At 37.6% G+C, this 12,022-nt stretch overlaps 1 protein-coding gene across 2 annotated transcripts in view; it reads left to right on the plus strand.

The window, feature by feature from the left end:
* IPPK (inositol-pentakisphosphate 2-kinase) overlaps positions 1–12,022 on the plus strand; it is a 100,636-nt gene that overhangs the window by 82,036 nt on the left and 6,578 nt on the right. For both annotated transcript variants that reach the window (XM_075072796.1, XM_075072795.1), the window contains 7 exons: positions 1,303–1,424; positions 2,088–2,177; positions 2,942–3,000; positions 3,450–3,522; positions 4,774–5,053; positions 6,360–6,510; positions 11,620–11,722. In XM_075072796.1, the coding sequence (XP_074928897.1) occupies positions 1,303–1,424; positions 2,088–2,177; positions 2,942–3,000; positions 3,450–3,522; positions 4,774–5,053; positions 6,360–6,510; positions 11,620–11,722 (878 nt within the window). The remainder of the gene's footprint in view (positions 1–1,302; positions 1,425–2,087; positions 2,178–2,941; positions 3,001–3,449; positions 3,523–4,773; positions 5,054–6,359; positions 6,511–11,619; positions 11,723–12,022) is intronic.

Raw genomic sequence — 12,022 nt, forward strand, 5'->3', positions numbered from 1 at the left:
CCACAATCATGCAAATGGATTAATCTGTCAAATGTACAGCAGCATCTGGAGTCAAGTGCCATCTGAGGCCTAATTAGTTTGGAGGAATCCATCTTTGCACTATTATTCATTGCCATTTAGATAAAATGTGCACTGTAAGGTGTGTGTGTGTGTGTTGTGATTGTTTTTTCTGTAATCTTTAAGCTTCTCTGCCCTCGCTAGAATACGTTCCTTCCCACCCAAGGGGAATCTGTTCTCCAGTTTGAAGAACCTTTGCACCTATCTGATAGTAAATCTGGAAAGGAAGAACAAAATCTGTCCCCCCTTCTGGAGAGGAATGTTCTTTCTGAGACAGTGTCTCGTGAAGTGTAAGATTGTATCAAACGGACCAAACCCTCTTCCACTGATTTAAAAAAAAAAAAAAAAAAAAAAAAAAAAGGGTGGGGGGAGCGTGAAGTGACAGATGTGAGCAGGAGAGAACATCATTTACAAGTAAAGGGTGGGCTCCATTTCTTTCTTAGTTTTGGTCATTTCATTTGGCCTTACGTTATCACTGCTGCCATTTCTAATGCCCAAGCTGGGTTTTCTGGATGCAGTACTACTTGTCAGTGACAGATGTGATTCTAGGAGAGGATAAGTTTTCTTTGTCTTCCGTATTTCTTCCTCCCAGTTGTCCATCTCCTCTTCCTTTCTTCCTAGCAGCATGAGGCCTGGACTACATTTGTAAAGTTGCCCACTTTAACTAAATTGATTTGAAGTCATCCTAGATAAATTGGTGCAAACCTGCTATGTAGACATAAACTGGTTTAATCCTTGCTTTTATTGGTTTAGTTTAATTCAGTGCAAGCTCAAGTGATTTAAGCAAGAGTTAAACCGGTTTTAAGTGCATCTACGTGAGGATTTTGCATCAGTTTAACTAAATCTGGTCCAAATCTATTCAGTTAAACTGGTGCACCCTAAGAGACTGTGCACTGAAGCTGGTGATATGTTCACTTGATCATATGCTAGGAGCAGGAGTAGGATTGCATCTGAGTTACCATCCCATGCTGAAATAAGGCCTAGCCGCTTACATGTCCTCATGAATCTCATAAGAAAATAGTCTGTCTCTTCCTAGCCCACTTCCAACTGAGGCTTTATTCAGGGTGATTTATACCATGATGCCTTGAGTTATACTGGGAGGACAGCTAGTGCTGTGTCTTTCTTTACTTTAAAATCAGTGGTAAATAATGGCTGTGTCCTACATTTACCTTTCTTGATGGTCCCTCTTTTCTGCAGTGTAAAATAAACATGTACACAAACTGTTACTTTTCTCTATTTTTCCAGAATCTCGCTGTGATAAAGACTTGGACACTCTTAGTGGCTATGCTATGTGCCTTCCTAACCTCACCAGACTGCAGACCTATCATTTTGTGGAACACCGGCCAATCCTGTGCGTGGAGATCAAGGTGAATTTGTTAAATATGGGGAAAAAATAATTGCTGCTCCTGCGTTCTTTTAAAAATATAAGTATATGGTAACTATATATTTAGTCTGAAAAACTGTGCAGGTACTAGGTAGAGCAATAATCTTTGCCTTTTGCAAATGCTAGCTCAGGGGTGGCTAACTTGAGCCTGAGAAGGAGCCAGAATTTACCAGTGTTCATTGCCAAAGAGCCAGAGTAATATGTCAGCAGCCCCCCATCAGCTCCCACTCCTAGCGCCTCCCATCTGCTGTCAGCCCTGCTGATCAGCGCCTCCCCCTCCCTCCCGCCAACCACAGTCAGCTGTTTCATGGCGTGCAGGAGGCTCTGGGGGGTAAGGGGCGAGGGCAAGGCAGGTGTGGGGCAAGGGGCAGGAGCCTTGGGGGAAAGGGTGGAGTGGAGTTGAGCAGTGAGCACCCCTGGCACACTGAAAAATTAACGTCTGTAGCTCCAGCCCTGGAGTCAGCACCTCTGCAAGGAAAATATGAGCATGACCTATTAACCTTGGTAATAGATATTGCCTGTTCTCTATCTCTTTAAAGTCCTTTAATTAGATATGATATATGAGAGAAGGAAAGGTATAGATTTAAAAAAAAGACATGTAAATAAATCTATTAAAATGCATTTTAAATGTTTTTGTTTCTTGCAGCCGAAATGTGGGTTCATTCCTTTCTCTAGCCATGTTTCGCAGGAGATAAAGCACAAGGTGTGTCGTTATTGCATGCATCAGCACCTAAAGGTAAATGTTTAAATATTCAGCCTGCTTTTCCTCTTACTGGCACTGTGCTTAGTTTTATTATAAACATGCTGCTGAAATCCTGCTTTCCTGTTGAAACATGTACATGTGTTGCTTATTTCCTTGATAGTTAAAGAGGTAGGTATTTAAGTGTCACTGAGATGCTGGATGTGAGCATGAGAGGGAATGTGAGTATATAGCTGGAGATGTAGAAACTTTGTGGGAATTTGGAAACAAACAAGGGTAATATCTTTGCTCAGCTTTGACAGTTTTAGTTGCCAGTGTGGTAAACTGCCATGTCAAATTAAGTTTCAAGTACTTTTCAGTAAACGTGGTCCAGGAAGTCATGTAATGTCCGTGGGTGTCCAAAGAGCTCTGTGGTAGCTTTAAAGCTTTTCTCTCTGACCAGCTGAAGTTGTTCCAGTAAAAGATTACATCAGCCACAGTGTGTAACAACAAACACTGAAATCATTCACTTAGCCATTAATATGTACATCATGTACTAATGCCTTATTTAAATATTAGAGTTTTGCCTAGAATAGACCTTACTCCTAATATGTGAGATTCCCCCTTTTAATGCTGTTATGGAATTTAACTGAACTGCTGTAGAGTTTAAATATGAAGAGAATGTAGCCCTCTACTGGCCAGAAATAGTATGTCTAAAGGATTTAAATATTCTGAAGCTCCTTAAGACAAAACTAATGAGTATTTCATAAACTTACTATTGTATTAACTGAGAGCATTCATAGTGATATGTGTTTCAATAGGTAGCAAATGGAAAATGGAAGCGATTGAGCAAATACTGTCCCCTAGATCTCTTCTCAGGGTAAGAAAATATTTACTTTAATTCCAGTGATTTGCTGACTATGTGTGTCTTTATAGCTAGTTGTCTTAAATTAGGTTGAATTTTGTCTTAGGTTAAGGAGCACAAGTGCTGACAAATGTTTTATGATTTATAGCAACAATATTTGTGCTTTTCTTGCATCTTTGTTTTTAAACCTCTAGAATTTAACTCAGTAGCTGTTAATTATTGTATGTGGTCCAGATGGCAAAACATCAGACCTCACAAGAACTTGGATACTACTCAGATTTGTTTGCTCTTTTATGGTATCTCTTTCTTTGTACTGGCTTCATCTTCAGTAACGATATGGGAATATATTCAGCGTGGGGGATGAATGGTTGGCCTTTTGGGGTCCTAGTGCTACTGTAATGGTAATATAATGAGAACAGTGTGTGTGTTTTTTGTTAAAATATTACATATGAATTTTTCTCTAGAAATAAACACAGAATGCACTTTGCCTTGAAAAGCTTATTACAGGAGGCACAGAACAATTTAAAAATATTTAAGGTAAGATGGACTGAAATTGCTTGCATGTTTTTTATACTATCTTGTAAATTATTGGGTCCATTTAACTTAACATCTGAATATTCAAAACCCCACTAGATATTTAGTTGAGGATTTTCTGTATTCAAACTTTCTAATCGCAGTATGGAAAGATGTATGTAGATTTGATTTTATGGAAGGTAAATCAATATCTCACTTAATTTTTGTTGGAAAAGTCTTGAAGATATAATGAAGCCGATGGGACTGTATTACAGCATCCACAGGTAATATCCTAACTACTGCATGCATGATTGGGTTTTTCCTTTCAATATAAGGTATTTTTCAAAACGTTGCAATTTTGAGTGCTCCTTGAAGGGTATATTTTTGCACATAGTTTCATAACGTGTGGAATATGTTGTACATCGTTTACTTAAGAATATAGCGACATTTCTTCTCCGTAGAGGAAGTTAAATGTTACTTAATTGCCCACAACTGATGCAGCAAAAACATATAGCAGTACATGAACACTACTCTGTAGACTATGGAGATATCACATGCATATGTGTTAATTCTAGAAAACAAGCTCTCTCTGTGTGTGAGCTATTTCCAACATAAAACAAAATAGCTCTCCAATATAAGATATAACTCCAATTAAATTATTTCAGCTGTGTTGAAGCATTGGTAATTTGATTTTTAAAAGTGGTGGTAATGGGGGGAAACCAAACCCATCAGTGCCACTCTAACTAAATTGTTACGGGCCTATTGTTCAAAGTCTATTGAAGTCAATGTAGTGGGTTTTTTTCAATGTCTATGAAAAAAAAAGTCTTATGGCTTATGGTTAAACTTATGGGGTGGGAAGAGTGTTCTGTGCAACTAATAAACCAATTTTATATTTCAATTTTGAACAATTTTAAACTTTCCTACTCTTAAACTTTATGAACCAAGTCACTTTTCCTTCTGGAGTTTGTTCAGCACCTGTGCCTTGTCTAGCAGCTAAGAACCTACTAGACAATTTACCCCAGCATGCAGTATTGCATTTGTGACTGATAAATGTCTAATTGATGCAGTTGTTCAATAATTTTAATGTATTTCTTCTGAGTAACATATATTGTAACCATCTTTGTTACATGATCAGACTCTCTCCTTGTATCCACTGAAACATGCCTCTTCAACTGTTAAATCTTACACTTAATGAGTCTGTTCGGCGTGCTTTATAATTAAATATTCATATTTGGACTTTCTGAAATGCATAAGTATTTCTTTGCTCAATTATAGAATGGTGAACTAATTTATGGCTGTAAGGATGATCAGGACTCTCTCTCTGACTGGAATGAACTTGCTCGTCACTTAAAACCTTTCTTCTTTCCTGCAAATGGGATGGTCAGTGGACCACATTGTACAAGGACGATTATTAAAGAATTAATCCATGTAATAACAATGACTCTACTTAGTAGTACTGATGCCTGCAGGGCAGGTAATGTGAAAACGGTTCCCATTTCACGAGGAAGGAGCTACTGTGAAGCAAGTGCTTTCAGTAAGGAGCTGGTAAGAAATGGTAAGAATTGTTTCACAGTAATGAAATATATTGTAATATAATTCAGGGTACATAATACAGTGATTCAGATCACTGCATTTTTTTTCTGTGTGCTACTTAGGGTGAGAGTTGAAGCAACAAGAGTGGGAGCTTTGTTACCTGTTTAAACACAAGAAAGTTTATGGGCTGAAAACCCACTACTCTAAAATTCTTTTACATTCACTCTAGATAATTGATTTTGACTGAATTTAAATTTGAATTAATACTTTTTAGTAGTGCATCTACTGATGACGAAACTCCACTCATCAGTGCAAGCATGTAAAAGCAGTAATGGAGAAAAATGAAAGAAAAAATTTGTGCTCCTACGAATTACAATACTGTGTCTAAAAACACTGTAGAGTTTCTTGCCTTAGCTGCTATTTTAACTTAGTTTAGTTTGGATTAATTTTTGTGTTTTTTTCTGCATGAGGTGGGTATTTAAAAGGGAAAAGGGTGTATATGTGTGAGAAATGGAAATAAGGATTGGGAGTTGTGGGGGGTGGGGCAGAGCGCATTACTTCCTCACTACTCTACTCTAATCTTGCAAAAGCGCAATTGGTCTTCAAGACATTGCCGCTGGTTGGGACGCAGCTCCTATAGTGCACCACTATGTGATCGTGGAACCATTTCTAAGCAGCAGTTGGCATTCAGTGCATGTGCTTGATTCTAACATTTCAGGTGCTGCATTACATACCCATGTTACTGTTTTGACTGAGATTTTTCTTTAAGTTGAACTCCTGAGTTGAATTTCTTGGGGGAGAGCCTTTTTTTTTTTTTTTTTGACGTCAGTACAGTTTTCTACAATGTATAATAGCTACTCAAGATCTGAAATGCTGTATGACTTTATGTGGTCTAGATTACCTTGTAAATCAGTCTGACTCTTCGGGGGGATATTTTCAAAAGCACAAAGGGGAGGTGAGGCGCTGAACTGCCCCTTGTGTCTTTGAATATTTCTGGTAGTGTAAGATAGAGCATGGAAATGTGTGAGGGAGATTTTTTTCTGTTTTGCCCTTTTTTTTTCTTTGAGTGTTCTGCCATGAAAAAAAGAAAATCTGATTCCATCCCATAAGATTCACTGCACAGTCAAACTCTAGTGTTATACATAATATAGTAGTTCAAAATGTGAAACATTGAATGCCCATCTCTTACGATTTTACTGTTTTAAACCTAAGAATTAGCCGGTAGCTTTTCCTTCAGCTGATCAAGCTGGGGAATAGTTGGGTCTATTATGTAAAAACAGTTATCCTTTTTTCAAACTACGTAATTTGAAAATACTTTTTTTTTCTAGGTAAAAATAAAATGGAGAGCTCTGGCTTACCACGGGGCTGTCTCCTTTATAAAACCCTTCAGGCTCAGATGCTGGACATGCTGGATATTGAGGGACTTTATCCTTTGTACAATAGAGTTGAACAGTACTTAGAGGAGTTTCCTGAGGAGAGGTAAGATTTCCAGGCTGTCTTCTGTATTGAGCTCAGGAAGGTGTAACGTGATAATTTGCACTGCAGACTCTGGAAAGTTTCTGTCTGTATTTGTCTTCTGGTTTCGATACAAATTCAGGGTATCATAAAACTTGGCGGAATGGATGAGACCATTGGTTCACAGTATAGCATTATGCCTCTGGAGGTGACCCATACATAAAGCGATAGGGGAAGGATGAAAATAACCAGTGAAATGTATTATTAGTTTTATGTCTGGCCTTGTAAAGTTGTGAATGTTAATGACCATTAAAATATTCCGCTCTGTTTTTAAAAAGCATCAGCCTTAGTATTTACATCTGGCAGAACAGTACTTACTTTTTTTTTTCTAATCACACTGCCCTTTTAATTTCACCACTCATCCCCTTATTCTGATATGGGACTGGGTATTAAGGTGGTACTGAAAGTTTTCACTGTGATCTTTATGCAAGCCCCACCATACCATTTTCATGGACCTTTTTGATGTCAGCTGTCTCTCTAAGAGGCAAAAAAACTGGACACCGCACTTTAGATGGTGATGGCATCATCAGCCACTATCAGTATTTAGGAGCTTGGGTCTCCACTCTGCGCTCTCTGCCTTCTTGCACTGGTTTTTTCGTGTGTAGGCTCAGCAGTTCCTTGCGTATGGAGGTCTTTGTTCCACTTCTTGCCCATGGTCTCTCTCCACTGGCCTGTGCTTCTAACTTCTGCTTCCTGAGTAGTGCAGTACTACTGGTTACATATCTCTGAAGAGGAACCTTCCCAAGGGCAGCTTGTTTGGGGGCCTATTAAACTTGCTTTGTTTCCTCCAAAAGCTGGAAATGACATCTTTTGGCTTGGGATTGAAGCAAAATTCCTCCTTTACTTCTCTCTCAAGTAACTCCAAGTCACAGTGCAGATTTACCAATATAGATGGATTTCCTCTTAATAGGGGTGAGGAGGGTGAAGTTTTTCATAATCTTTCGCTATACCATGGCTATAACAAAGTATATCTGAAGTGTCTCAAACCTTAATGTATTTAGCTTGTCAAATGGAGGTATGGAAGTAGAATCCCCAGAAGGCGAAACTGAAGGACAGATGTTAAAGTAACTTGCTCAAATAGAACCCAGGTCTCCTGATTCCTTGTTTGTTGTTCTAACCTTGTTGCCATCATTCAGATTTGTGGATTCCTTGATACCATGGGACAGATTACTTTATTGTGCCTCACTCTACTGTTGATACAAAAAGATACAGCCTAATTTTTGCAGGCTGGCCAGGTGTGTAGACACAATACAGCACTCTACAAAATCTATTTTGAATCCTGCTGTTCCTGAATCATCTTTGGTATCTAGAGACCCATTATGTTGCCTTGATCATCATGCTTTTCATTTTAGTGTCTAGATATGGAACTTCTCATTTCACCGTTCATGTAACACAGCAGATAAACTTCTGCACAATCTAATTTGGGGACAATTTTCTGGTTGATGTGAATATATTCCCATCTAGATTTCTTCTAGGAGAAATAACAAGGTTTGGCTCACTTTGGTCTCCCCAAAACCTTCCCTGGGGAGACCCCAAGACTCAGATGCCCTGAGTCTTACCACAAAGGGAAATAACCCCACTCCCCTTGTCTTCTCTTTACTTCCTCCCCAGGCTTCCCCTCCGTGGGTTATCCTGGAAGATTACTGTACTTAAACTCCTTGAATTACAAAACAGAGAGGGCAATTTACCTTCCCCCCTCCTTCTTTTTCCCCCTACCCAGTCTTTCCCTGAAGAGAAACCGTAATTCCTGGCACAGGTGATTTCTGTTCCCTACGACTCACTTAGGAAAAGAAACCAACAAGGTTTTTTAAAAGAAAAGCTTTATATCAAAAGAAAGACAAGACATAAAAATGCTCTCTGTAATCAAGATAAAAATATACGAAGGTTCAATTGCTTAAAAAAAAATATGAATAAACAGCCTCTTATTCAAAGAAATACAATTTAAACATTCCAGGCAACTAACACACATGTAAATACAAAAAACACATAAAAGCTATTGTTTTATCTACCTTTGTCTTACAACTTGGAACGTGAAGATTAGAAGAGCTTGAAGATAGAAAATTACTACTCTGTAGCGAGACCGAAGTTGAAGCACAGAACAGAGAGAGACAGACAAAAGAAGGACACCCCAAAATCCTCGCCACTTTTGAAATTAATCTCGTTTCCTGATTGGTCCTCTGGTCAGGTGTGTGATTCTCTTTGTTAACCCTTTACAGGTAAAAGAAACATTAACCCGTAGCTATCTGTTTATGACACCTGGGAATTGAAAAAGCAGGAAAGCTTGTTTCTCCTCTTCAAATCTATGAATAAAAAGTAGCTGTGAACAGATGAGATGTACTAGTTCTAAAATCTTAAAGGACGCGTTGACTGGAAACAGTTCAGTTCACTAACTATAGACGCTATTTTTTTTTTTTAAAAAAAATCAGCTAGTTTTAAATGTAAAATATGTTTTGATTTTTTTTTGTGTGTCTAGCACTTTAAGGTAGTTTTATTTAATACAAAAATGTAAAATGCTTTTGTTCATTTTTTAATTGAATTTGAATTTTCATCAAAATAGAGTGATACAAAATCACGAATAGTAAATAAGAAATGCACATTTAATGTAAAGGCTATATTTAGTTGGAAATCAACATGTTTTAATGCTTACCATCCAATGAGAATCACCTCCCCTCTCCCCCACTTTTTAGGAAAAGAACTAAAAAATACAAATGCAAAACATGATTAAAATTGATTACCTGTCCCACTTCCCCTTTGTTTACCTGAGCTCTTTTTGGCAGTAATTCAAGTGATAAAAGGAATTATTATTTCACAAGATGTGATATTAGGCTGTGGAATTCATCACAAGATGACCTTAGCACCAAGAATTTAGTGCATGTCAGAGGGATTTGACACTTGAATGAATAAGAGTATCCAAAGTAGTTGTTTTTAAAGTTTTGGCAGGGATTTGAAACATAGTGCATTAAGATTTTAAGCCAAATTCTAACCATAAGTATTTAAGGTGAGACCACTAGGATGTGTGTATGAGAGTTAATTTATTCCACATCTGCTTACTATTGGGTTTTCTTAAACCCGCCTCTAATGCATCTGGCGCTGGCCACTGTCAGATACAGGATGCTAGACAAGGTGGAATGTGACTCAGTGTGGCAGTTCCTATGTTAAATTCTGTCTAGTGATTGTCGAGGTGAGCAAACTTGCAGCCTTGCAGTAATGAATCCCTTGGTATTGTTCAGCCAAGAAAGTTGACGTGATTGTCTAATATTTCCTATCTCATGTCTAACACTTTTTTTTGTCACTATTGAAACTTGTCTCCAGTTTATGACCTGATATAGAAAAACGTTTCCTCAAATTCTGCCTCGACTATAGTGAAACAAGTGTCACTCCTCCTCCTTTGATAGAGCCAAGGCATATTTTAAGGTTGTGGATCCCCTATAATCATGTTTTCTCCCTCACTCGATGGGCAAGTTTCTCAGTGTTTAGTCTTGTGGGAGTGAGACATTGATATGTTGATTACAAATTGATTTCTGATGGAATAGAAATCACTGGTAATGTACTCCAGTACATAGCAATGGTACAAAAGGACACACATTTACACATTAATTACTTCAGTTAATTTAAGGCTCAGTTTTATGTTTTCCTGTAAATATGGGTAATGTACTAGTGGAAAAGAAGAACACAAGGACCCAGACAGAACATATTAAGTCCTTATAGGTAGTGATAGGTTCTGCTGCCCATCAGTCTAGTGGAAGAGAAATGGTCCATTACATATTGGAAACCAGTGAAGAAATGAAACAACAAAGTAAATTCTTAATTCTCCTGTTCCCATCCAGTTTGCAGGAGGTACATAAAGATGTGCTCATAACAATGTGAAATTCCAGTATCTGTTCAGTTGCTCAGTGTAGTGCTTTTATAAGTGAGAACCTTCTGTGTTTGCATCACTGCTGCTTGCAGTGAAATAGATGAGGAAGTTTATGGAGTGTAGCTCTGATGTGAAATTATTCTAGTAAGACCCTTTCTGAAATAGAGAGAGTGATGAAATACTATGTTAGTTTAGACTGTAGAAATCCAAGATCAGTAGCTGTGTGAGTTTACCAGATTGCCATCATAAAATGGTGACCTATATAGCAGCTTGTATTGAATAAGTGCAGTAAATGCCTTCTGGTATCTGTTGTTGGGAAAATACTGAGCACTGAGGGTTAAACTGGTCTTACTTCAGATGGAAAACCAAGTCCAGTTTGTTTTTGTAATAGAAGATCACTCTAAGGCGAGGCCTTCTTTCATTTTGTATTGTTCTTTGTATTCCTTAAAATGTAACCTTCTTGTGTAATTTAGACACTAACCACAGGAGGGTAATAGAGCTTCATTTGCAAAAGGTACTGTTTACTCTCTGAACTGCTTCTGATATGTGGAAATCAACATTTTGATATAGAACTGAAATATTACATATATAGTGAGAAACCTTAATATTGAGTCCTGCTAATAAATAGTTGGCAATATAACACTGTACTTCGAATTTCTTAAAAAGCCTGGCAACATAAATTCAATCTTACATATTTTTCTGATGTGTGCACAGATTAAGCATTTCATTTGTATTCTTTACCTGTATATATCTAGGGTGACCAGATGTCCTGATTTTATAGGGACAGTCACAATCTTTGGGTCTTTTTCTTATATAGGCTCCTATTACCCCCCACCCCCTTCCCGATTTTTCACACTTGCTGTCTGGTCACCGTTTATATAGCTGCTGTGCATTAGCACTAAACTAAAAACTTGTTCCCAGCTTGATATTACATATTAGCCAACTCATGCACTTATGACTTCAGTTTCTTAGGAACTGAAGGATTTTATACAAGTCTCCTAGTAAAAATGCTGTTGCTGGGAGCCTCTTCAAACTGTGGTGGAAGATCTGCTGTTTCTCCATTTTTACAACATTGCAATTCTTTCCCATCATAATGCTGTTTTACTTTTAGTAAAGGTTTACCCTCACCTGATGAAAACACCTTTTTTGAAAGGTTTGGGCCAGTAAAAATTGTAACTAGATCAGTAAAACTTCTTCCTGTTTTTTGTACTTATTAGAAGTACATCACAGATAGATGGACCTTACAATGAAGCATTTTATGAGAAACTTCTAGATCTTTCAACTGAAGATGATGGAACAGAAGCATTTGCGTTTACAAAGGTACCTTTCTTCAGCATGGGTGCTAAAGCTTACTTTATTCTGTCAGCTTCCATAAAGTATCTAATATATAATTGAGCTTGGCAGAATTTGATTTCTTTTTTTTTTATAATGTTGGTGGATATTTGATTTTTTTTTAAAGCATTTTTAATGTATTTAAGCTTTCAGAGTTGTGGGAAACTTTGAGGCGGTCAGACACTTAATGATAGAAAACTCCCTTCAGAAAGTTAGATTTATAACCATTAAAACAAATTGTCAGCATCAAGGTAGTAAATAACCTTAATTTAATCAACATTTTTCTTC

This window comes from Chelonoidis abingdonii, chromosome 16 (assembly GCF_003597395.2).
Source record: "Chelonoidis abingdonii isolate Lonesome George chromosome 16, CheloAbing_2.0, whole genome shotgun sequence".
Taxonomy (NCBI): domain Eukaryota; kingdom Metazoa; phylum Chordata; order Testudines; family Testudinidae; genus Chelonoidis; species Chelonoidis abingdonii.